This window comes from Aythya ferina (genome assembly GCF_964211825.1).
Source record: "Aythya ferina genome assembly, chromosome: 2".
Classification (NCBI taxonomy): domain Eukaryota; kingdom Metazoa; phylum Chordata; class Aves; order Anseriformes; family Anatidae; genus Aythya; species Aythya ferina.
In genome coordinates, this window is record NC_140297.1 from 69,030,385 (window position 1) to 69,057,498 (window position 27,114).

The window sequence follows — 27,114 nt, forward strand, 5'->3', positions numbered from 1 at the left end:
GAGCAGAAAATAAAGGAATGTATTCTACCATCATGACTGTTAGACTGTTTTATTTGTTTGGGAAATGAATAACCCTTTTACAGTATCTCTGGAAGGAATAGGCCAGTGCATGCTGCATCCTGGTCTTCTTTTCTGTCTCCAGCCTTCCTCACATACCATAAATTACTCTTGCCGTCTCACCACCATCAGCTCGTGGGCAGGCAAGCACTGGGGACCCAGTCTGCCCCAGTGCTGCAGCTATTTCAAAGGCCAGAAATTGCCTGCAACAACACCAGCTTCTGCTGTCTCTCCTACCCAGCACACACATGATATCCAGGTGCCCAGGTCTCTGGCTTGCCTTGGCTGCCTGCACTACAGGTGTCAGTGCAACTGCAATTGACAAAGTCCTGCCCATGCTGCCCAGGATGAGAAGTACCCTTGGCTGACCCAGATGCTCTGCTCCACCAGGGCAGCTGCTTCTTCTGCATCATCATCTGCAGTCAGTACTCAGCCTTGGACCAGAGAGAAATTCACTTTGTTCTCATTTGATGTTCTCTCATTTCCTTTTCCCGTGGTGAGATGGGTCCCTCATGCTCTTTTAATACTGTTTCCCTTTCCCATGCTCATTTCCTCCTGAGAACCTGACTGCCTGCTTTGAATAACAAGTGGAAATTGTAGTGGTATTTATTTTCATCCTTTATTTAAATCTGAACAGATTTTGCAGTTTTTAATCACTGGATCAGGCTGGTTGCTCAGAGAGATCCCAGTGCCAGAATAACTAAACTGCAATTGCTTTCCATGATTTCCCAACCTAACAAAGTCTGGATTCACTTTCAAAACTTTTTAGGTGGGAGGACACCAATATGTTTCTTTCTGGCTGGCATTTGAAGCAAAACAGAGAGGACAGAGGGAGCTACATTTACTCCTTTTATTTACTCCTACATTTACCCCTTAAGAGGGCCACTAAACAGGACTTTGATGGTTGACTTGGAAAGTTAAATGGGTGATTCCTGAAGAAACTGTGTAAAGCTGCGTAAAATGCCCTTCTTGAGAATGAGAAACTGCCTTTGTGCTTTCTTAGGAAAGGATGTGGGATGCCTGTAAGATTAGTTCATACATGCTAAAGGAAATGTAGTATTCTTGACCAAGGCAAGTGAACATTCTCTGTGGCTTTAGCCACAGGCATCTTAGGTAGAACAGCAAAGGATAGTCAAATTTTAAAAGATATTTCAATTAACAATTTTTCTTTCACAACTTGACCTTTCCATTTAAACCTGACCATGACAGGGATGACTATCCACCCTGGATAGGGTGGATATCCACCCTGGACCACTATCCTGACTAGCATTTCAGACTTCTGTTACTGTCACATGGAATAAACTCCTAGCTTGAAAAGATTTCCTGCACTGGTCGAAGAAAAATGGAGCAGATTTTGTTTTGATTTAATGAAATGAAAAATATTCCCTTCTTTGGGTGAGAATGAAATCTTTTTCTCGTTATCTCCTAGTGAGGTGGGAGAGAGGGCCTTTCTGTCCAGACAGACATAAGAGCCAGCCCACGTCAGTGGTGAATTTTTGTTCATGCTCTTTTCAGGAGACAGCAGCATTTCATCTTCTTTTCATAGATTTCTCCAAGCAAGCAAATTCCACCATTCTGTGAAATTCCACCACACTGTGTACAAAACCATTCTATAGTGAAGAAATTCTGGCCACTGAATATCAGCTGAACCAGTCTGCATAGCATTATGTAGGTGGCAGGATGGAGGTTGATCAGCAGTACCCTCCTTTGCTCTTAAAGTGCAGTGGCACTATAACTAAACTAATTTTAATCCCAATCCCCTGGCCAAGTATCACAGCAAGAAGTGATGCAGATGTTGCACAATGTTATCCAAAGGATAGCCAGGGATTTGTGTGGGGAAAAAAAAAAAAAAAAAAAAAAAAAAAAAAAAGTCTTTCAGTGCTTCTAAAACACCAAGCTCACAGACTCCTCCTGAAAAGGATCTCTCAAGTGTGAAGGAGACACTCTGCTGTGCCTCTCTTTTCCCAGGTTGTGTCATGGGGAAAGCAGAACAAGGGGTTTCTGTTTCAGTAACCTTTCAGAGTAGGGTATCTGTCTTGTGCTTGTATCCTATCAGTTGTCACAGGGCGATAGCTGGCTGATTTGCTTCCATGGCTGTTTCCCTCCCAGCCTGACTGATGGCTTTGTTTCATGGTGCACACTGAGGGTTGCGGTGGATAAGCTGCGGAGCCTGGCTAGCAAGTCCCCCTTTGGTGGCAGGACTATCTCACCTGCTGCTGGCCCCTAAATACCTCAGAGCACTGGCTGGTAATCAGGAGAGCACAGGGAGGGCACCAGCCAGTGGCACAGTGAGAGATAAAGCAAGCAATAAGCTCACCAGAGTGATGTGTAAGAGCAGGAGAAGGGCACTGGGTTGCGCAAATAAGCAGAGAGTAATATTAATTTGTCCTCAGCAAAAGCAAAAAAACAAAGGGCATCAATGCAGGCACAAGGTGAAGTCAGAATCCACTTGCTACTTCACTAGAACTGCAGCAGCATAAAATATGAGACAGTGATTCAAGTCATTGCTGGGCTGTGAAGCAAAAAGACACATTACATGAATTACCCTCCTGAGGACTTCAATAGGGCCCTGTCATTATAAATCCTGCCAGAACATCTCAAGTTGCCTCTACAACACAGACATCAGTGAAGCCAGACCTTGGCTTCCTCAACAGCGTGTTCCATTGTATAATTTAGCTGATTATCCAAGGCAACCAATTTAAAACTTCACAAGACTAAATGTGAAATACGGTATTACATAGTAAAGACATCGCCCTTTACAAGGTCATTGAGAAAAGCAAACTGCTTGTGCACAAATATGTGCTTTTCACAACTGTCACTTCTTATGGTACCGTGTCAAGGTTAAAGTATTGTATTTACAAATATCTTTCAAGGTATACCTAATGCCTGATATTCATGATAGACTGGGGAGCTCCGCCACACTGCTAGTTCTGTTAGAGGTGTCACACTAAGCAGGAGTATTTCACCCTTCAGGAAATTAACCTCCCCCTCCCCCTCCAAACTGCACAGAAAAGCTAAGATTGTAAATAGAGCAGGTGAGAGGGGGTAGGCGGGTGAATGAATCAAATGAGCAGTGGGACTTTATTGAGGAGGTGGTGCAAGATGGCAATCTGTTTTACTCCCTGTAAAATACTGATTCTTGTATCTGTTTCCTTACAATTGTAACATACAGCTATCAACACTGATAAGCTTTGGGGTTTGATGTCAAAAATTTCATTCTGGTGGTGTTTAATTAAAGATTTTTAGCATGAGTTATGGAGAGGGATAAATGGCAATACATACTAGGCAATAACCCGTCTAGAATTTCACATTAAAACATCTGTTACCTCAGATGAAACTCAGTCAGGGACATTTTAAATGCATCAGAGGCAATGCAAGCTAAAACAAAAGCAAGAGGCACAGCTTCTCAAATGCGCTTAGGCTTCATAATTTTTTGTTTTCCATAATTTTTTGATTGTAAAGCCCTCTGAAAAAGGAAAAACACCTTTTACATGAAAAATATAAGTACTGGTGGGATGACTGGAAAACAGACACACTCTACATTTATACATAGGTGGAGTCAGAAGTATGATTCTGCTTTTCTTATTTTTGTCTCTGATAGTTATCTGGTCCTTATTAATGTAGTTTTACAATCTCTAATGCATTAATCTTCATGATAATGGTGCCAGAAATGGAGGCTTTTGCATCAAGAGATTGTACAGGGTTCATTCAGGGAACAGGATTTGGTTGTTAGTCCAGCACCACACCTTGGCCGTTGCATCCTCTGTCCTTGGGAAACATACCATAGGAGAAATTTTTATCCCTGCAGTATGAAAGGCAAAAACATGCACTAAATAAATAAATAAATAAATATCAAAGGTCGAACTCCCTACTTGTAGAAACACACCAAGGAGATTTGCAGTTTCCTAACAGTAAGCTGGTCATGCATAATCACTGAAACAATTCTTTCCTTAAATAAAGTGTCTTAAGGATACAGCATACAAATGAGCTGTATTCTTTCGAAGCTACTCAAATTTATTTTGATGGTACACTCAGAACAGTGTTGTCCAAAACTCAGCACTATAAAATAGTACCTACTTTGAGTATCTTCTTGGAAAAACGGGGTGAGAAGAAAACAAAAAGAAAAAAAATAACAGAAAAAAATCCCCATGAGTGCTCTATGGCACTGAATAGGGAGCACAGTTGCAGAGTCACGTTCTACACTGCAGAAGCAGAAGGTTTCTTTTCTCACTGACTGAGCTATCTTTTGTATTGGCAAGGACTCCTACGCCATGAACTACCAGGGCATGTGCAGGCAAGGCAGAGTACTGAAAAAAATATACATTTCTGCACTCATTTGGTAAATATGTACAGTACCAACACTTATTTTAGCCTAGAACTAGGGAATGGGGGAGATTACAGATAAAAGTATTGCATTCTTTAGAGGCTATGAAGCTATTTCAGCAATAGGATCTCTCTCTTAGAGGACAAGCCACATGAGAATTTAAGACTATCACTGTACTGTGAAATGAAGCTATGTTTGCAGACTGGTAGTACAAGTGTATTCTTTGCTGTTTTTCCTTAGGCCACTAGAAATAGTCTTGAGTCCATCTGTGACCTAGAAATGCTGGGTAAGGGCCAACTTGGGCAAAAAGCAGAGACTTTATTTCCCTTTTATCTCAGCAAGCTGGTGTACGCCCCCCCCCCCCCACAAAGATTTCTATTATGGGCATTACAGTAATCATGGCTGATGAAGGGACACGACGTAGGGAGCGTGGAGAGGCCGCTGCGTGTTTATTCGCCCTGACGGTCCCTGCCCTCAAGCCAAGCACCCCCACCCACCCCCAGCCCTAATGGCAGCCGCCCCGCCCTCAGCCCCGCCGCGCGACGGCAGGAGGGGGAGGAGAAAGGCGGCGGGAAGGGAAGGGGCGGGCGGGGCGTGGCCTCCGCATGAGCGGGCGGCCAATGGGAGGGGCGCTATGCAAATGAGCGTGGGAGCCTGGCGGCGGGGCTGGCGGCGCGGCGGGGAGACGCGACGGCGGCGCCGAGGATGATGATGATGGGGATGGGGATGGCGGCGATGCGGCACTGAGCCCTGCCTGGCCGCCCCTCCGCAGCCATGAAGTACAAGGTGAGTTGCCGGGGAACCCCAGTGCCCGCTGCTCGGGCTCGGGTTAGCGGGGTTGGAGCTTTGGGGAGTCGCATTTTTGGGGGGGGTGAAGGGGATGTGCTGTCAAAAAAAAAAACAACAACAAAAAAAACAGCCAAACATTTTCCTTATCCAAAACAATAATAATAATAAAAAACAACTTTATATTTAAAATAATAATAATAATAAAAAAGCAACTACATTTGCAAAGATAGGCAGCCCTCCCTGCTCTTCCCCATTAAATAAAAAGAAGGACTTGGACCTTCAAGACCCTTTATTAGAGTTTTATTCGGGAGACACAAATTTGCAGGCTTTTGTATTAATATTACTCCACTTAATTCCACTTGATCCTGCTATAAAATGTCTGGGCAAGGCACAGCTTCACTCATGGGGCTGTAGATTAGCATACCGACATACTGTAATGTTGTGCGATTAGGAAAAAAAAAAGGGGGGGGGGAGGGAAGGAAAAACTTTACCTTCTCTGCCAAAAGTGGCTGCAGCATCAGTGCAACGGGGAGGTGATTTAGAAATGTCATGCATGGTACGTGCTTGGAGACTTTGGACCGAAGATGGGCAGAGTTCAGTGTAAAGGAGCCCACATCCTGCAGCGGTGGATAAAGCTTAATGTGAGACGTCTGAGGGATGTCTAGGCAAGTCTACACTCATTCTTATGCCTTTCCGATGTCTGAGCTCAGCCCAGGGTTTGAAGATCTCTCATACCCAAACTTGGGAAAGTTTAGACTTCATTTTCAAAGCTGTTGTCAGTTTATCTCGTGGCAGTAAGAGTAACCAGGAAAGGGAGCTTGTTTGAGATACAGACTGACCAAGATACCCTGTGACTTTGGAAACTTTGATCTGCATCTGGTGGCTTTTTTTTTTTTTTTCTTCAATTATTATTGTCTCTCAAATAACTGCTTTAAAGTCTGAGGTCAAATTCCTCTCATGCTCCTTTCCACTCCCCCTTCAGACCAGTTCAGGCGGACTTTGTACCTGCTTAGGAAAGCTGTGCCTCTCCTCAGGAAATATCAGGCAATTGGGAGTAAAAGAGCACAGTGTCATTGTTAGACCTCCTGAAATGCTTTCCAGTTGTCCACAACTAAGCAGCACTTTTATCCCAGTAGCAAAATAATGGTCCTGCATGGTTATGACAACTCCCTGACTTTTCTTGTAACCATCCATCCTTCCTGTGCTTTACGATCACACTTCCTATGTAACCCAGTGGCACTGCAAGAATAGAAATTAATAAGGTAGTTGAAAAGGGGGAAGTCCGCCCTGTTCCATAATGCTTCCTGTGCCCCCGGTTTGGTTGGAATGAACACTTTGGTTTGAGGAGGTGATTACGTAATTCTAGACGGAGCATGCTAGACAAAGAAAGAGCAAGCCTTTTAAAAAGTTTTTTTTTTTTTTTTTTTTTTTTAAAGAGGGGTTTTGACCTCAGAAATCTTCTTGTCAGGCTACGATGTTTGCTTTCTTTAGGTAATGTGAAGTAGTTACTTGCACTGTTTAACTAGGACAAACATCCTTAGGTATACTTCATATCCCTGGATTAACATACAAAGAAATTACCTGCTTATTCAGTCTCAGATATTTTCTTTCTTTCTTTTTGTATAGGGAAACACAAAAGTCCTGTGCTTTTTATTGTTTACAGAAAATAAAGAAACAGAGCATACTTATGTTCTGCCTGGGAATGTGACAGCTCTTCAGAGGTGGCATAGCTTCCAGGTGCAGAGTTGGGTCTGCTTCTTTGCTCATGGTATTATCCCGGTGGTGTTATTTTGGGGGTTGTCACTCTTTACTTTTGTTGTGATAGTCTATCAGATAAGGCTTCATCTACTGAAGTGATTGAGGTCCATATTACTACTTAGGGTGTTAACGGAACAGGAACTGACTTGTGTGGGAGACCCCAAGTACATCTCTTCATCACTCCTGACTTCACTTTCAGTGTGACTAAACCCAAGGTTGTTTCTGGTCTAGAGTTAATTTCTGCTACTCAGTCTGTTATCTTCTCCCTTTTTTTTACTCATAAGCATTTTGAAAACTTACTCCCTCTCTTTGTTCTTTCACCCAAGTTTCTTTTATTCTTCATTCCACTCTTCAAACATTCTTCTAATACCCAAGTCCCCCGAATGCCAGGGAGGAAATTCATGTGGATTTCAGCAATTTTAGAACTTAACCTTAGATGTCTGTATATTTCTATATTTTATTTACTGTGTGAAATTCGGTGAAGATGTGACTGTAAACCAAGGACAGATTTGACCTCAGGTCAGGTATTCTTCTACCGTTCATGTACAAGTTAAATACTGGAGAATACAAAAGTTATTTTAGTTGAGCCATGGGAAGATAGGAAGCACTGAGCATAACAAATACATCTGTGCTGGTTGCTAGTATTTCTTAGTCTGAATTGTCTGAAAGCTACTTTCAGAAACTAATTCCTGTAGGGTGCAGTTGTATTATGGTAATGCCCCAGTTCTTCCTCATTTGATGGCAACAGCATCTTTTTGTGCTAAATCCCCATGTTCCACAAAATTGTATCCCCTCAAGTTCTCGAAGGATGCTATTCCAGTACTCTTGAAATCAGAAGGTGGAATCCACTCTTTCTGGAACCAAACACAGACTGATTGTGACTCCAAGGATGAAGCAGTTACGTCTGAAATGCAGTATGTCGGAACAGAAATATCTGTGGGTTACCGTGAACAGAAAAGAACATGGGTGGGAGAGGTTATCTCTGGCCAGTAATTCCAGTGCCCTATCTCTGGCACTGCAAGTGTGACACAAGCAAAAGAAGCAGGGTATTGTCATAACAAGGCTTTTGTGTTGTTGGCTGTTCACAAGCAAGACAAAAAAGAGGGGGAAGGAGAAAGGGGACTTAGCTGTTTACTAAAAGATTCATACAGTTGATGAAAGAGAAGAGAAAAAGAAGTACATTCCTTACCTCACTTAAGCCAAAAGGAATGACGTAGATGTAAAGTATGAGGTCTTGATTATCTATTTTTAGATAATATGTTGGGCAAGGAAGAAACCTAAGTAAATAGGGTTTGAAATGCCTGCCATTGGTGCTAAGGCACAGTGCTGTAATATATACACTTGATTACAATGCCTGCGTGCCAAGACAAACAAAATAGTGTCGCTGGGAAGAAATACTATATTCCCAACCAGAAATGCTTGTGAAAAGCTGCTTGTAACCCTGGCAATGAAAGACTTCAAGCATTAGGCCATGTAAAGGGAAAAGAACTGCCTGTACTTTACTAACCAATCCTCTTTGTCTTGTTTATTCCTCACACTCTTTGTTTTCCTCTTTTTTTTTTCTTTAATCTCAGCCATCACAGTGTGACAATCAAACCTAGAAGTAAGTAGGAGCTGTAAAACCTTGGAGAAGGTCATATTAGAGAAACATATTAGAGCAACAAACCAACAAAATGAAAACTATACAAGTTTGTGCTGTCTCTGTTATGGTCATGAGTTTAGAGTAAAAGTTTCATGATTTTTCTCTCCTCTGTACGCATATGGAGGGAGATGGCAGGATCAGGCCTAATGGCATTTATCAGCAGCAGCACTAGTGAGAAGTAGCAGCAGGACTGGCTCCTTCACAAAACTTGGAGAGCCACCATAGTTCTCAGATTTCTGCTCTTCCCCACTCTGGCCTCTGCATGCTGCCCCTGCCCTCCGGTAGACTTACATACAGCTTCTAAGTCTCAAGTTTGTATTTATACACCTAATGGCAGTATTTGCCTCAGTACATCCAGGTATCTGAGAAACTTGTGACAGAATTTGTTTAGCCTCCCAGAGACGTCCTAAGATAGCAAGGTACTGTTAGTCTCATTTTGCAGGTGGAGGTGCCGGGTCTTAGATGTTACAGAACTTATTTCAGAGGGAGGAGCCAGGACAAAGTGTTACAGCTAACAGCATACAGTTTTTTGCATGTTCTCTAAACTTCTGTGTTTTCATGCTAACAGCTGCTCATTAGTAATGTAGCTGTAAGGTTGTTCATCAAGAGCTAGTTGTCTAAAACAATGCCGTACTATCTAATGAGATGATCAGAGGGGGCCTTACCAGATTAGAGAGTAGAGCTGCCTAATAGTAAGGCTTCATGGAAACATTTTCTGCAAAGGAAAAACTTCAAGCACAGGAAAAAAGTTTTGCAGCCCTTCTAAGCCAATGATCACCACTCTGCAGGACACAGGCTAGCGTTTGGAGAAGTCATATGAAGTGTTATTGCGAATTCAGCATTAACTCTGGGATCAGTTTGTAACACTGTATGGAATCACCTTTGGAATCTCAATCTCAAGCATGGCAACAGTCAGGGTTAGAAAAGATTATACTTGCACTGATAACTTATCGCTGAACATTGAACTCCTACGTGTGGTGTCTCAGGAGTTTGTGATTGAATTGCCTAGTACCTGTTGCTCTACAACATTACAAATACTAGAGTCATTGCAGTAGGGTCAGGCTTGACTAGTGACCCAAGTAAAAGTTGAGAGGAGGAAATTCTGAGTCACTCACAACCTCCCTGCTCCACTACTGGAAGGGGTGTCCCTGGTTGGCTTCTTTGGCCAACTTTAAACACAGTAAGAAACAATAATCTTATATTCATCGTCTTGCAAAGGACATGTACTCATGGCAGTGCTCTGAGAGAAGCAAGCCTACAGTCCTGCTCTTGCACAGGAGTGCAGGCAAAGAGGAATCTGGAATCTTTAGTGTCTGGAAATAGCAAACAGCCTGGTGTCTCTCTACATGCAAAGACTAGGAGAAACAATTGAAACACAGAGTTCCCTCCGTGTCTCAATGCCATTACCAAAGATGGGAGAAGCCATGGGAGGACTTCAGTACACAACAACTTGAGGTAGCAAAAGTCACTTTTGTTTTGCCTAATTTATTTAGATTAGCATATCCCAAACACTTAGGTGTGTAAGTCCTATTGATACCAATAGGAGGTAAGCATGTTTTTGTCCCTAAAGTCTGGAGCACAAAGATCAGTATACACAGGTGTCCGCTTTAGCTGTGACAAAGCTGGAGAACCTGCGTCTTTGAGTGTTCCTACTTCTGCCTGCCCTTGATGAAGAGAAATTGCTGAACTTTTTGAGAGAGCATATACCTCTAAAAGCCTACATTCAGCGGTGTTTGGAATCATAAATTTGGAAGTCACTTTTCAAGACACTTCTTTATGTAATACATGCTCTCTGAACACTCATGAAAGCAGTGGACGTTCATCAACAACAGTACTCCAACTGCCAAAATATGCTTTATAGTTGGTCTGCAGTAGGATTAATCAGACAGTCCTCTGGGTCTGTACTGCTAAAAATGTTGCTGAATACATGCCATAAATATTTGTAAGTCAGGCTACTGCTAAGTAAATCTGCATTTAAAGGTACTCCTTGCTGCCTGTAAATGGCTGCAGCTCTCAGTATCAGTGAAGCTTTGTCTCTTTACAGCAATAAAGAGTACAGCCCTTGAGTTTTGCTACCTGTCTATCACAGGCTACTCTTGGCAAGTGACCTTTTTCATTTGCCTGTTGGTCTAGACGTTACAGTAGTGGAAACTGTCTTAATTTTAAGGAGTTCATTTTTCCATAGCGGATTTGGACATAGTTTGTGTTTGACAAGAAACAGGACTGCTAAAGCTATAGTATGCAGTCTGAGAAACCCAAGTGCTTAGCATGACAAAAACTTTTTTTTCTTTTTTTTTTTTTTTTTCCTTTGTAGGGATGAAGCCTATTCCTGCCTTTATGTTTCTGTGTTTATTTCAAGGGTGCTTCATTCACAGTCCAAGTGAATTAGGCTGCCTGAGAAAGGAAGAGTAATAAGAAGGGGTTTACTCTATAGAAATGCAGTCAGCACATCAGAGGTCCTTTCTTAAACAGGCCTCACTCACAGCAAGGTTGAAAAATTTAGCAGGAGCAATAATGTGAATCATTTGGTCACAACAAATCTCAGAAAATGCTGTCCCATCCTAGGACTTTATCTCAATTCCTCCAGTGAATATTTTGCTTAGTTGAGGTCAGGAGGGAGGGAAGCACAGACTGAAGATTCTGTGATTGTCTTTGAAACATATATATATATATTATATAATATATATATGTTATATATATAAAATCCATCTGGAAGTGTACACTGTTTGTTTGACATGCAGTTTACAGTAGGTATGTTCATGAATACCTTTCTCCTAAGGACTTTACATCCAGATAAAAAGCTTAGGGTAATAAATCATCTTTTACTGTTACAGAAGGCTGTTACAGAAGAGCCTAGTTTACAAGCAGATATCTTCTTTTTTTTTTCTCTCTCTGTCTTATCTTGGTTTACTTCATTTACAGCCCTTAAGCTCCACAAACCAGTCTCTCATGCAATCGAGAATACAGTTAAAGTTTTATTTCAATTTGAGAACAAGCATGGTAATGACAGCCGGCTAAAACACACTCCCTTCTTGCATCTCCATGAGAATGCTTCCCTAGAAAATGTCAGCTTGCCAAAAAATGAGCTGTGCTGGTACTTTGGTGACTTTCTGCTGACTTCTGGTGAGTGCCCAGTGGTCTGGAGAAGACCCTGATGGGACCTGCCAAGCCTCATCTGACAGCCAGGCCTGCCTACCCTGCAGGCGTGTGATCTCCAGGCAGCTGCGGCTTCTTGTCCCCCTGCCAGGCTGCAGGAGGGTGCCTGGGGACACAAGTTCCCAGGCTTGTTTTCCCCCAGTAACCTGAACTCTTGGGGCATCATCACAAGTTGTGGCTGCTGTTTAGTAACTCAGGTGGGTGATGAAGTTATGGGAAAGGATGGCTTTCCCCTCTGTGAAGAGTTTTTGGAAAGAGCTGGGAGAAAAAAAGCACATCCCAGTTCAGCTAAGTTTTAAATGTTAAAATCAATTAGTCATACTTTCCAAAGCTGAAGACATCACACAAAGGTCTGTGACAATACCGAAGTCTTATGCCTACACAGCTATGGTTTCTTGACAGTCAAGCTGTGATTGTATCCCCAAAGAGTTGCATATGGAAGGGTTAAATTTGGGAGCAAGAGGTTCTTTTAAGGAAAATTTCTCTGGAAGAAGGCTGCTCGCTAATGCCAGAAAATGGAAAACTGAGAACTCAAAACACAAGTTTCTGGATTCTTTCTTTCCATCCTTCCTTTTTTTTTTTTTTTTTTCCTTCTGCTCCTTCAATTTTTACACATTCATCATCCAATCTCCTTTCATTAAGTTTTAATTGCTTGCCTCAGGGAAAGAGGTTAGGTTTTCCACATGCTCTTTGATTTTGAGGTACTGCGGTTTAATCACAGTGAGATAATATTTACTCTAGTGCTATTGTTTGCACACTTTATTTTTTCCTTTTTTTTTTTTTTTTTTTTTTCCTGTTGATATCACAGGAGGCACACAGTCCTCAGACAGATTTGAAAAGGCCTTTAAAAGTCATGGAGCTAGATCACACCCTTCCTTGGGTGGGGGGAAAGGAAACTGGTTACGAGGGTAAAATACGTACAGAAAACTCTGTGAGTTAGGTGTGGTGGAATTTCCCAAAATATCAATGGGTCTTGAAAGTAAGAAGTTAGGGGATGTGGTTTGTGTTCCCAGAAAGAGCAAAGAAAAGATTTCAACACTTTAGAAACTCAGGGGGCGGTGGAATAAGATCAGGATATGTGATCAGGGGATTGTTGCTCTGCCTCGCTGTTAATTGTGCTGTCTCTAAACATATCTGCCTTGTCTGATAGCTCCAAACCAGGCTGTGTGGTCTGACAACATACCAGCATAGTGCATTAATCTCATGGGTGTCCCCCAACACTGAGCTAAAGTGCATTGCCTCAGCCAGGCCCTTTTCTAGCCCAGCTATGGCCTGTTCAGTCCCAGCATCAAGAGCTCAAGCAGGAGTTTACTATGTGTGGGAGGGAGCAGCCTCTTCTGCATGCTAACCAAGCACCTCAGAGGTCTAATGTGATGCAAAAGGCATTAATGGTACAACCACCCATCTCTACATCAAAGATAAGAGTTGATAAATCAACACCTTATGCAATGTCTGATCTAAAATTATATTTCTGTGATGATCTGTGTAATGCCCAGGAAAGCAGGGCAGCCCCCTGAGACCTCACATCCCCTCTAACTAAAACCAAATGAACAGCCAAACAAGAAAAAAAAAAAAAAAGCAAAAGAAACACAACCAGAAGAGGCAAAAGCATAGCTTGCTGTGCAATATAGAATTATCATTTTATTGCTCTTAATAGATTCTGAGCAAGGGAACTGTGTTTTCAACTCACTTGCCCAGTGTGAAATGTCAGGCACAGCAAAAAGCAGATGCACTCAGTGAAGAACAATGAAGGATCTCGTCTGCTAATAATCTTAATTTTCACATTTTTCCTTACCCCCATCTCCCTTTCATCACTAAGCAGCTGCTCTTATATTATCTTCTTTAGGATTCATGCACTTGGATTCCTTCCCAAATTGCAGGTTCACTGCGCTGCCTCAGTTTCGTAAAATACTTTGCTGACTGCCTGCAAAAAGTCTGGATACATGAGTCTCTCTTATATGCTTAAAAAGGGATAGCTGTGGTGAAACAAAAATGTCCTCAGAGCTGAGAGCATGTGGTCTCTCATGTGTTCACTTCATGCCTGAATCCCAGTTGTGGAAGAACTGATGGGCCACATCAGCAAGCAGGAGTGTGAAGTGCCTGAGCCCTAGCTGATCTGCTAGCTGATTGCCTGCCACCCCTCCTGGGTGGAATATCGTGCCTGTAAAAGCCGACTGTGAATATATCCAGAGCATGACAGGTATCATGCCCTCTTGTGGCTTACCCCAGCATGAACCAGTAAGGAGGGTACATATGGACTTATCAGCCTTACTTACTGCATAACTGGTCTCACTACCATAAGCAGCTCAGAGCAAACTCCTCAATTTAGGCCTCTCAGGCCAGACGAGAGCTGGGACAGCTCAGTGGAACACTGAAATTAGACACTTGCCTTTCCTCTCTGCAGACCCAAGATTTTCCACATCACAACTTCCAGACAGCTTGGCACGCTTCAGCATGACTGGCAGCCTGTGTTCCAGAGATACACAGGACCAGACTGAGGATACTCAGGGCAGAAGATCTGTTCTTGTTAGGGCTCTGCGCAGGCTGTCACCTCGTAGCTTGCTCTCTCATTAGCTGTAAAGTCAACCTTCCAAATATGTGCATGGAAAACTGCCTTTTTTTTTTCCAGATGGCAGGACTTGCAATTATTTTGGCTAGTAACATTTAACCAGAAAAGCGTCTTCTCTAAAACAGAGGGTTTTTTTTTGTTTGTTTGTTTTTTGTTTTTTTTTTTTTTGTGGAAGAAAGCAAAGGAGAGCCTAAAGAAGGTTAACTATGGCTTTTGCCTATGTTTCCCAGAGCCAGTGGACAAACCACCAGTCTGAACTGGGTGCTAAGGGCTTCTCAAAGTCCCTCTGCTTGTCCTGCTGAAGCTGCGGTAACAGCACTGCCCTGGTGGTGCAGCAAGCTGTTTCATATATGTTGTGGTAGCATTTCCTGCTTCCGCTGTGGAGCTATTGACTTAAGATAAAAGGTTAAGTACCTGCACACAGCTTGCTGCTGGCACCCAGCTACTATGGGTCTGCACACACACAGGCTGCTACCACCAAGCACTAAGGGACCATTTTGCAGTCCATAACCCATGCAAGTCACTGCCTTCTTCCACATTAGAGGAGGACAGCAACAGACATTTTCCAAGGCTGAATGTCTTAGCCTGTCACCTTAGACAACTTGTATTAAATAGCCATTGTGAAAAGTTGCTTATTGTAGCTACAACTGTAACCTACTGTGCCTCAATAGATTCTCTCTTTGCCAATGCAGCACAGTAGATTCTTTATTTCAGGGGCAGTGACAGGGAGAAGTAGAAAGGGAGATGGGAGCTAAAAAGCACCAATTTAACACATCCAATGACTCTTTCACTGTAGCTCTTCTGTCAGAAGGTGTAGTAGAGCATGAACATCACCCTTGCCTAGTGCTTATTGTCAAACTTTTTCTGTCAGAATAAAACGTACTGGATTTTCAGATCAGTTCTTCATTCTCAAAGGCAAATCATTACTATTAGGCCTACTGCAACCATACAAGAGTACATAAATGTTTAAGCTTACTGTGGAGCAGCAGTGATTCATCTTAAACCTAAAGCAGAAACAAGAGATAATGAAAACCACAAGGAGACAGGAGAATATTTACGAAAGTATTCTGTGATGGAGAGTTAAAAGCAATCCAACCAAGATGAAGCTTCTGGTTTGTGCACAGGCACTTCTTTGGGGTGTCTTCCCTACCTTTCCTTCCTTTGCTGCTCTCTTCCTTTTCCTAAGCTATCAAAACTTAGAAAAGAAGCCATTTGGGCTTTTAAGAAACAATTTGTCCAATAATAGAGAGGAATCCCACCCTTCTTCAGATAAGAACAGAAGTGATTTCCCTGGTTCTATTTTTGCATAAACTCCACAGATAGGAAGCAATATTTAAAAACAAAACAAAGAAGAAAATAAAACACACAAAAAAACACAATGCCCCCTACTCTGGTTTGTGGGGTGTAGTATGCACAAACCTGTGTTCTCTGGAACATCATCAGATTGCACCTCTGAGGGAAGTGACTGCACTTCAGTGAGCTTACATTTGGCTGACCCTTTTCTTTCAGTGTTCATTCACGGCAGCACTGGCTAAGCACTCAGGTCAGCAGCTCTGCACCAGGAGCTTGGCACCACAGTCCTTGGCGCTTAAGGAGCCTTTTGTATTTAATCTCATAGCGTGTCATTTATCATTCCTGTGTTTACTTGCATGGCTGCATGCACCTCACACGCTCTTGTTACCCACGTCACTGTCTGTGTTTACTCTAACAGCAGGAATAGATGTTTCCACCGCTCTCTCAGTTCCCTCTTCTGCCATTCATTCTCATCAACAAGCAACCTTTCATTCTTCAAATTAAAAATAACAGAATTTTATCAGTTCCCTTTGCTTTAGGGAAGGTTAACAAAAATAGTTTGTATTTTTCAAAATATTTTTGTGTGTCTTTGTTCAGCTGCAGGCATGCTAGCCATTGATCACTGTAGGTTTAGGAGATAGGAGACAACTTTGACTTGTCTGAGATGGACTTCATGCAGTCTTTATGCATCTGAATCTGGCCTGTAATCTCTTTTGCATCTGAGAGGAAAAATAGTTTACGGAGAGATTTTTTATTTTTATTTTTTTTACTTCAGGTACTACATGTAGGACATGTGACAGCTTTCAGGGCAGCATCTTTTGTTCTCAGCCAGGTTTTACTGGGACATGCATCGTGGACTCAAAAGAGAAAAATCTAAAGTTTACAGAGAATATGAATGGATTTAGAGCTGGCATTGAAAAAACATGAAATACCAGGTTCACTTTATGTAGTGAACCCTTGAAAACTTTACTTCTGTCTCAACTGATGTTGAAATTTGGGACTGTGGGCACTGGAATCTGCATATCATCTAGAGAGTATCCAGTCAAGTCCAGAGAGTCCAGAGACTTTCCAGTCAAAAAAGTCAAAGCTCTCATTAACTGAAGCATGGCTGCTGTGCTGCTATAACACAGGAGATCAGGAGAACAGAGTTGTTTACAGACCATGGGTACTTTCAGTTTTAAGCGAGCACAATTGCAACTATCATGCAACTGAATTATATCATATATTATGACACATATATATGATAAATATCATTTAACTGGATTGATGGAGAGCAACAGAGACATCCATCCTTAATCTTATTAAAAGAAGGCCATAAGAGCCTTCTTTTCATAAAAGTCCATTTTATGAAGTGTAGCTGATTCCCATGGCAAACTAACATTTGTCCCTATCTAGGATCAAATGATTTCTTCCCTGCCATTACAGAACATGAATTTGTAGTTCTGAATCTGTTGCCCTCCTTTTTCCCCCCTATTGTATTGGAAATATAAAAAGACTTTTGTGCAACTTCCCAGTTGCCAAAATAATATTCAAATTTGTCAAATCAATCCAGATAAAGTATTGAGAGGTATCTTCGATCAGGACTTCTTTCTGCATGTGGAAGAGTAGAGACTACCAGCCTGATCACCACAGCCTGTTAAAGATTGCTGTGTGGTTTTCAAAAGCTTTCCTGATTAGCTTCTGTGGTGACTATTTTGATTATTCTCAAGGCTAACTATGCTGACTAATAGCAGCATCTGTGATACTGTTCCTGAAGCTCACACTGAGAAGTCCTGTGAAGGAAGAATGGAGTCAGGGAAACTCCGAACACAGGAGGTTTGCTTAGCATGAACACTTGTTGGCAACCAAGCAACAGGATTTTTATTTCTCATTCCAGTGCTTGTTTGGAGGAATATGTTATGACTTTACTGCTCCATCAGTGAGGGATGCTGGTGGCATGACTATGGGCTATTCAAAAGGCCTTGGGAAAATTGCTTTGAGACAAGTGGCAACCAATTAGTATAATTCACATACTGGTGCCCAAGTTAACGCTGACAACAAGAATCTGATGTTATTTGCAGCAAGGAAGTTCTTGAAGCATATCCAGAAAGTATTAACATGCTGCACGCCAGGTGGTGAGAAGGTCACTGGGACAGAGATAATGAGCAACTGGAAACAAAATTCACATGGGAATTTTTATCTGCTCTAATTCTGCCACCATTCCAGGCTTTGTTCTGAGAACTGCTTTGCTGTAGAACCTAATCATGTTTTTTTAAATACCTTAAACCAATGAAGTATAGAAGAATAAGCATTTATCATTGGTTTAGCCTGCTCATTTTGTGGACCCCGTGTAATCATTGTCCTCTTCAAACACCATCCTCTGCAAAAGCCCTATTTAGTTATACAGGCTGAGCTAGTCACATTAGTAGATTTCTCCTGTGAAAGACACATTTGAAATAAATGTAAAAAAATAAGAGATTAACTTGAATATTCACACTAGACAGGAGCTTTTCTTTTCTGAGCTTCTTGGGCTCAGCTGAGCAGCAAAGTCAACACAGCAATAGCTCAGATGTAGTATTTGAGAAGAGACCATTGTGTTTAATGGTGCTAAGGAATAGTTTTAAAGTTCTGCCAAGGCATGGACAAAATTGCTTTGTGCTGTATCTCTATTCACATTTCTCAGCATTGTTGACTGATGAACAGAATAGATTTCAGTCAGAGGGAACGGTGGGCCCCCAGTGCTGCTCTTCATTCACATGGGAGCTCAAAATGGCAGTCCTGCTTTTCCAAGCCAGAGCCTAATTTATAATGACCTCCCTAATGACGCTGATGAAAGGCAAAGCCGATGTTTCTCATACATTTGAAAGCTGATCCCCCATTCAGAGAAGAGAAAACTGATCTCATGCACCCTGTTTCAATAGCACATGTCTGAGAAAAAACATATTCATCTACCTTTTATGTGACATTTGAGCTTCCCCCCTCTCCGTCCACCGGTTACTCCTTCATACAACCTCCTGGTTGTGTGATGTGCTTAGAAACATCGACCCAAGCAAGATCAAATGAAGTCTGCTGTCTTGATGAATAACAGAGATGATGGAGAAATGCAGTGATTTTCAATGGGAAAATATATAATTAATGGGGGACTAAAAAAAAAGTTTTAGTATGTCCAAGAGGGAGAATAAATAACGACAGATAAAAACAGTAAACTGTACTTGCCACTGTCCCTTTAATAGAGGGAAGATAAACCTTAAGGGCAGCTGCATATCCTATCTTATAGGGGATTAGCACCATTTCAGTCTGTGTACTGCATCCACATACTTAGAACACTCCAGATACAGGGTTCCCTGTGTTTTTTCAGGTGCTTACAATTAATTTATAACTGTCTCTGCTGACTGCCTTCACCAAAAAGCAGGCAGGCATGGAGCAGTCACTGCCAATGTATCTGGAAACATAACCAGAGCCAAAAAATGAAATGTCCATGGCCTTTGTGAGGGCTCCAAGAATGTCAGTACATACAGCCTGCCTACTTTCTATTGAATACCTAAGCTTGACTGTTAATTCAGAATTGAATGTGCCACACAGGCCTGCAGAGACAGAGGGAAAGGAGCTGGTTCAATCTATGAGAGGAGATAGCACTTTTCAGGAGGACATCTGCACCTCACAAATCACAGGTCTACAAAGACTCAGAGGTGGCTTAAAACTTCTTAGCAGAGGTACTGCTGGTAGCATAGCCACAGCAAGATGGATCTCTGGGCAAACTGCAAAACCTGCCCGAAACGCTAGACAGATGCTTGGGAGTAGACCCATGTGAGGTTTTGTGTTATTTCAAGTGGAGAAGTAGCAATAATCAACCAAGATGCATATAAGAACGCTTGAACTGTTAAACTGACGCTCCTTGGCTGCCCTTGGAGTCCTCCCAGGTTGCACATTGATGTGCTATGCGGTAATGTTTGGTTCTTAATTCTCTTTGACAAAAGGACATGCCCACATAGACTGGTACAGCTTTCCCTGTGGCAAAGCTATGACTCCTGCTGGGGTCGCTGAGCACATTGTTTCTGAAATAATGTTCTCTTCAAGGTCTGTCTACAGAGAGCAGGGCTCTAAGGAACCTTGTCCTTTGTATTATTTTTTTGTTGTTGTTTGGGGCTTTAGAGTGGTGGTGGGTGGATGGGAAAGCTTTTTAACCTATTAAGCTGCTTTTATGCTGTTCCACCAAGGAAGTTTACAGAAAGAATGAGAAGGCACAGAGCTACATAATACGAGTGTTGTAGTTCAGAAACAGTGACATTTTGTCAGTTTGTATTTTAGCGTGGGTTTTCCTCACCCTGTCATCCCTAGATCCCTAACTTTAAGAAGTCTGCAGGTGTTAGCTAAGAAAAACTGTCCCACTGTCTTTATGCTAATGGAATCTTCACTTCTACTGGAAAGCCTTTTGGGACCCTGCAGTTGTTCTGGTTTATGTTGCTTGGAGTGGTGTTCAAAATTTATTTAAATTATCAGCTAGCTAGCTGTAGCTCTGCACAGAGTATACACATGTTTATAGAGAAATTGATGCCAGGAGATGATGAGTTTACAAGCCTCAAGGAACAGGAAGAGCATCCTGGAGCTGAGAGCAGAACTCTCCTGGCTTACTGTCCTTATAGGCAAACAGACCATTTAAAGAGCTTCTACTGGACCTGGTATTACTGGAAAAGCTCTCACTTGCAGTGTTGCTAATACATAAGTACCTAATTTCTCCAACTTGGAAAAGAGGAATCCCATGTTATGTTGCATCATTTTCTGGGTTATTTTGGTCTTCTGCACACTTTGTCAAATTCAGTTCTTCTTCCTCTCCACCTAGAATGTCCTTGAAGTTTTAGAAAAATTCTTGCTTGTTTGTTCATTTGTTTTTCTTCTCTTTCTTTCTCCACAGAATCTTATGGCAAGAGCCCTGTATGATAATGTCCCTGAATGTGCAGAAGAGTTGGCCTTCCGTAAAGGAGACATTTTGACGGTGATAGAACAGAACACTGAAGGTCTTGAAGGATGGTGGCTCTGTTCCTTACATGGTCGGCAAGGCATTGTTCCAGGCAACCGTGTGAAACTTCTGATAGGTCCAGTGGTACAGGATGGTCCATCTGGCCAGGATACATCCAGTTCAGGACTGACACATCAGTCCTTCAACCAACAAAAAATCTATCAAGTGCCAAGCTCGCATGCTTCAGCACAGGACCCTGTCTACCAGGTGCCGCCTTCACATCTGAATCAGGGAATTTATCAAATACCCACTGGTCATGGTCTAGTGGAGCACGATATTTACCAAGTGCCACCTTCCATGCAGAGATGCCTTGATGGTCCACCTCTGATTAACAAGGTACATGCATTTACTTTCATATCATAGCTCCAAAGCAGGTCACTTGTGCCGACTGCCAGTGAAGTAGTCAGTATGTAGTAATAGCCTGTGGGCTTAAGGACGGGTAAATAAGTAAGTCAACTACCGATTGCTGAGCTACTTACCCACTCCCTGCTTGTAATTTTACTGCTATGGAAAGAAAAGAAAGGCCCAGTTATTGATGGCTTGCTTAATGTGTAACTCGGTAGAGCATTTAGCAGCTGCTAAAGGTGAGGGAAGTATGTGGTCTTGTGTCCTCACAGGCTCCCTGAGGAGCCTGGAGCACATCTGGCCTACGGCGTTTTTGCATTATATGCTCAAAAGATAGCTGCTGCAGTGAGATTAACTCTCCCACAAGTTAATGAGCAGTTACATCATCTGCCCAAATAATTTTTGTTTAATTAAATATGTATTGCCTCAGTGGTTCTAAATTACAAAGAGAGCAATGATTGATGAGACAAGAGATACTTGGAAGAGTGAAGGAGCAAGAGGATGATGATAACAAGGGGTTAATAATGAACCTAAAGTTTCTAAGAATGCACCTGATGATTATGCAGATTTATTGATTGAAAGTGGGATCTCCAAAGCTGAAGAGCTCCGAAGTCTCCAGTGAGAATGAGTGACAGTGCATTATGTGAATCCCTCCCTCCTCCTGTTGTCCATCTCAGGCTCTCCTTATCTCTTATCATTGCCTCATTTTACATTTGCGGGTGAAATGGTGCACAGTACCACCTGTACATGTGGCAGCAGGGTCTTGGTGACTGAAAAGATTAGGGAAAGTGTGTACAAGTGAGGGAGGAGATTCTCCTGGCTTTCCAGACTGCTAATTGCCAAGCCAAAAAGAAGTTGCCCTGCAGTCCTTCAATTCCCAGCTCAGCAGCTCTGGCAGTTAGCATCTTCCTTACCTTGAGAGCGTAAAGCATGGTATTTATATCCAAGTTATATGAGCAGATGGTGTTTCCGTCAGGAAGTTCCTGACTAGTTCAAACTTTCATCTCATGATTTATATTGGCAAGACAGTCTGTTTTGGGTTGTTCTGTTTGTTTGTTTGTTTTTAGACGCTAAACTCACATTTTTTCATATCAGGCCTTTAGAAGAGTTCTTCTCATGATTTTATTTCCTTGTTATAATTTCATTTTCAGTGATAGGTATAAATGGACTTCTTTCCTTCTGTGCAAGAGCAAAAGATATGTGAAATCATTCCAAGTCAAATTATAGGAGAGGTTTGTTTGCTCAGCTTTTCCACAATTATGCTTTGTAGGGCATGCAAAAAGATAAAATGAGCAGGAAGATAAACTGCACTTGCTGCATAAGTAGAAGTAGGATCTTTGTTGGAGCAATCATGTGGGTTTTCTTGGGTAATCTCACATCTTCTATCTCCTTTTCTCCTGTGCCTACAGGCCTAGATACAGTTAAACATTTTCTGGGGCAGTGTAGTTTACCTATCCACGATAACATTCAGGCACCTTCCCAGGTAGTGAGCAAACACCTGGCAAAAAACCTCTTCTTGAACAGACAGCAAAGAAAAGATCACATTTTAGTGTAGGTCTGTATGGTCTGTATCTTCCAGAACCATGTGGAGATGCCTCAGCCAGCTGGCTCAGGCCACAGAAGATGCACCATACTGCAGAGCTGCACCAAAGCCTGTTGAGAAGGATGTTAGCTCAGATTAAGTTCTATTTACTGACCAGCTTCTTTGGTTTTAGGAAACCTGGCCTGTCTAAATGATGACTAGCGTAGTTTATGCAGTGTAATGAGTGTGTGTGTGTGTACTCTGAAAGGCAGAAGTACAAACCTGAAAGGCAAAGCCCTCCAACTGCATGCAAAATCTCTTAACCTTCCCGCATGCCTTCTCCAGCTCCGCTGAAACTAATAGGACATTCTGCATAAACTTGAACACTGGATGGAGTGTGATAAAACTCCAGGTACATCGAAGTAATTGAAACAGAGATTTCAGTTAAATGCAAACTTCTTGTTGAGGTGCAAAAATCAGAGACACTAAAACATCTGTTTTCACTAAGTTTCAGCCTGGAAATTTTTCAGAAAATTTGAATATGCTTTTTTCTGAATTCAAGGCACCTTCTGTAGAAAACTAAGACCATTTATTTGGCTGACTTATAACTTGTTTCATTTAATTCTTTGCAAGTTATGAAAAGTCAGCTGTGCAGCATAAAAACAAGTGGCTACACTGTCCACTGTAGAATAAACTAAATGTGCATTTATAAAGTGGTTTACCCTTAGCCAAGTAGCTGTCAACCTACTTAGCACTGGCCAATTCTTGTTACTTAGGATGGGATTGTTTTAAGCCCAACTTTGAATTTATTTGTCCTAAAAGCCCCGAGTTTCACTATTCAGTATTAGTGGCAAACTTGCTGGATGGCAAACTTCATTCCAGTGTCTTGCTTTGATTAGAGGCAGACACATGTTTAGCCCCTTGGAATTCTCTGTTTCAGACTAAGAAGAGTGCTTTGGGGTTGAAATGATGATAGACAAGAGAGAACTGTAGGTTTATTAGTAACAGAAGAGTCTAAGGCAAAAAAAAAAAAAAAAAAAAAAAAGTAAAGAAGAAAATACTCAATTCTTTATCAGTCTAAACTTGCAAACCAGTGTTTACTGCTATGCTCAACAAAAACAGCTGCTGCAACTCCCTGCTAATGCCTTCATGAAAGAAAAAAAAATAATTAAGGGGAAGACTTTAGTGCTTGCTTCCTTTGTCAGGGGAAACAGCCTGTCCCCAAATCTTCCTTCTCTAGGGATCAGTAAAACAAATCTTGAGTGTTTGATTTTGGGAATCTTTGCCTTGACTACCAAAACTATGAATATATTTTCTCAGAGTTGTGACACCTGCCACAATGACTTAAGTGAGCCATTCTGCTTTCTTCCATCAGCAGAAGGAGCTGGTTAGCAAGCTGTGTGACTTTGTGGGGCTATGGAAGTTAAAGGTTTATTACTATACACTCATCGTATGTGTAAGCCTTCTCCCTTCTCATAGCAGTAGCTCAAGAAGGCTGTGTCCTAAATACCATCCTAAGGAGGTCCAGCAGCAGTTCCTATCCTATGCATTTCCATGCACGTTTGCCTGTTTTCTTTGTGCAAATGTGTGGTTTGGCTGCCATACAAGTTTTACAGGCAAAGCTCTGACTGCTGTCAGGCAGGAATAGTCTAGCCTCAAGTAACAGTAAATCAACAGCAGGCATGTTATAAAGCTGTGTTGAGGTAATACATCTAGTTAGCCAGAGAGGCAAAGCAAACCAAAAAGGAGTTCTGAGGCAGGTAATTATGATGAATTGATTCTGGCTAGGCAAGTTGTTGACGACAGAGCTCTACCAGTTTCTTCTGTCAAATAAAAATACCACCTTCTAAAACTTACCCTACAAATGACAGAGATAATGAGGGGTGGTTTAAAATTAGCCTTGCTCAGCAGTAAGCTTTTACAGCTGTGCTGCAAGTTCAGTCACAAAACAGTTACACCTCCAAGTGTGAAGAGCATCAGAGGAGCGTAAAAGTACAAAAGCTGTATCTTATGATTTATTCCTCCCTTCTGTGCTCAGCCTTACTTTCACTGCAACCAGCAAAGAGAAGGAATCTTCAGTCAAATCTGGTATTCAGGAAACCTGGGTTTTATCCTTGCCACAGAGTTCTGCATAGTCTTGAGTGGAGTCTCAGCACCTCAGTGGTCTCATCTGCAAAACATGTGGGGGTGATTATAAGGGAACTCATTCTGTGAAGACTGCTGGGGGAACATCCTTTGGGAAAGGCACCATCAAAGCACGAAGTGTCTTCTGCATCTGCGGTTACCCATAGCTTTCTCTAATTTAAAGCTCTTGTGGAAAATAATGATTAAAGGACATCACCGATATAATTTAAGTCTTTTTTTTTTTTTTCTGGTTCAGTGTTTCCCTAACTGACCTGCTCCACTGTCCCTGCCATCCAGCAAATAGTTTTGGCCAAAAGTTTAAAGGAAATTTTTCCATGTTGGAAAGCCATTACAATGACACCTGAAAGCTTTCTGTAGGAATCAGTAGCTTGAGGGAGAACTTTTGATCAAGAGAAATCGGCACAAAACAGAATATGAGGTGGATGCACCACAGCTGTTCAAGGAGGGAAGCAACTGCTTTGCAGTGGATATCAGCCCTGAAGTACAACTCCCACAAGGTGTGGAGTAACAGCCAAATAGAGATTAATGCCAACTAGGAATACATCAGCTTTTTGTTGTTGTTGTTGTTTTAAAGTAAAACTCCACAGCTTAGGAAACACTTAGACTTCCCCACCTTTTAAAAGGGGATGAAGCAGAACACAAAAGGAACTCATATTTGCACGTGAACATCCCTGGCCTATTTCCAAGTGTAAACACGCCCTTGACATGGATCAAGACTTTAACACCTCACCATCCTGTGATCTCCAGCTTTTTCACAAGTTCACTGCCTTCAGCAGGAGGTTTAGGCAAGCTGTGGTTGAGAGAACAGACCTTATTCCCTAATGGTCTTTATTTGCACTAGAGTCAAGTTGGTTCAATCTACACGAAAGTGGCACCACCACCCCACAAGTAGCACCACCCTGACTGTTCCGGCATAGGCTTCAGTAACAAGTGAGCCACATTGTGACGTTTTTCCTTCCAATTAAACAAATACTGTCTTAGTGGGGAGGAAACAAATGACTGCAATGTAACGTTTGTTCCAGGAATGAGCCTGCCCTCTGTTTATCATCTTTTTTCTTGCCTAGCTTCACATTTATGAAGTATGAAAATACATATACCTAGCATAGTGAAAAGCTGTGGTTAGCATGGTAGATACTTGTGTCAACAAGCAACAAAATAGTGCATATGCTACCTTTCTTTTTTTTATTAAAAAATGTATTTACATTCCAAAATAGAATAATGTCCCCATTTACCCTCAAGTAACAGCTTCCTGTGATACAGTTTACTTAAATGGCCCAAGCAGTCCATCTTTTCTTTTACTTTCACATTACAAACTCTACTTTGGGGATTTGTATCCTTTGTAACAAGCTCCTGCTTCAGTGTTAAATTGTTGAACACACAACAAATTTGCTGAGTGCACCAGGAATTGTAACAGGTACCTCAACACTCAGTGCTCTGTTTCATGACGTGTGCTCTGAAGGATAAAAGTCTCTCAAATCAAGTGCAAACTGAATGGTAAAAGCAGCACACAGACATATCCTTAGATTTGGGTGTTTCTCTTGTAACTTCATGTGAAATTAATAAGAGAAATGCCATTTAACTTCATGGGCTTCATATCAGTAATCTATCCTCAGTAGTCTCCCAGAAAACCACTGAGTGAAGAAACCCTCATCCATAAGGCAGAGTAAGCAGTACTTAGTCACTGATGTGATTTGTAGACATCTATTTTAAGAAAAAGACTGCATTTTATTAGGCTGAGTAAACATATGAGCTCACCATTACTCTTTGTTTCTCCCTATGTGTAGCTCTCTTTTTAATCAGTTCTATTTGTAGACCAAAGGCATGCATTTTTTCCTTGTAATATCAGAAAAGGGGCCAGTCCTGCAACCTCATTCAACAGATGAGCTCCCCAGGAACACAAATCTGCCGGCACAGGCACAAGTGCAGGATTAAACCTTAGCTTTAAAAATAATAATAAAAATAGTTTAAATAAATAAATAAGAAAAAAAAACAAAAAAACTTTTGGTCTCTTCCTTGGTGGTTAGACCTAACTGCATCTTTGGTTACATCTGAAAACCCACTAGCCAAACAATAGGTTTGGGTGATTTAAATTTCCCTGCAAGTACCCAGACTGAAGAACTACAGCAGTCAAGCATTTTAGAAAAACTTGAGTGCAAACCTGATTATTTAAAAAGCGAGCCTCGTCATAGGAGGAAGTGCAATTTCTGAGATGGGAAATGGATGTATGTAGACTGGTGTTTGACTGTCAGGAAATATAGTGCTATTGGTAACTAGAGGCTTTGCAGGTGCTGGATGATTTTGTAGACCGTTGTTTTGGCAGAAAACTTATTAGCATCAGATTGTCATAATTTCACATCTGTTATGATTTTTTTGTTGTTGTTGTTAATAGCAGTTTTAATATTTTGTGTGTGTGTGTTTGGTTTTTTTTTTTTAATCTTTAGAAAACCCTAAGCTTAAATGAAACTTTCTACCAAAACAGATCATCCAAATGGAATCAAAGTGAAATTAATGCAATTAA

General features: G+C 41.6%; 1 protein-coding gene across 3 annotated transcripts in view; it reads left to right on the forward strand.

Annotated features, from left to right (window-relative positions):
* Positions 1–27,114, forward strand: part of NEDD9 (neural precursor cell expressed, developmentally down-regulated 9) — a 95,605-nt gene that overhangs the window by 53,137 nt on the left and 15,354 nt on the right. Inside the window, exons 1-2 of one of the 3 annotated variants that reach the window (XM_084511659.1) lie at positions 5,045–5,167; positions 20,480–20,920. In XM_084511659.1, the coding sequence (XP_084367785.1) occupies positions 5,156–5,167; positions 20,480–20,920 (453 nt within the window). In that variant the 5' untranslated portion in view covers positions 5,045–5,155. Of the gene's footprint in view, positions 1–5,044; positions 5,168–20,479; positions 20,921–22,086; positions 22,162–27,114 lie in introns of those variants that run through there. The other 2 variants (XM_084511661.1, XM_084511660.1) reach the window with 2 other exon arrangements.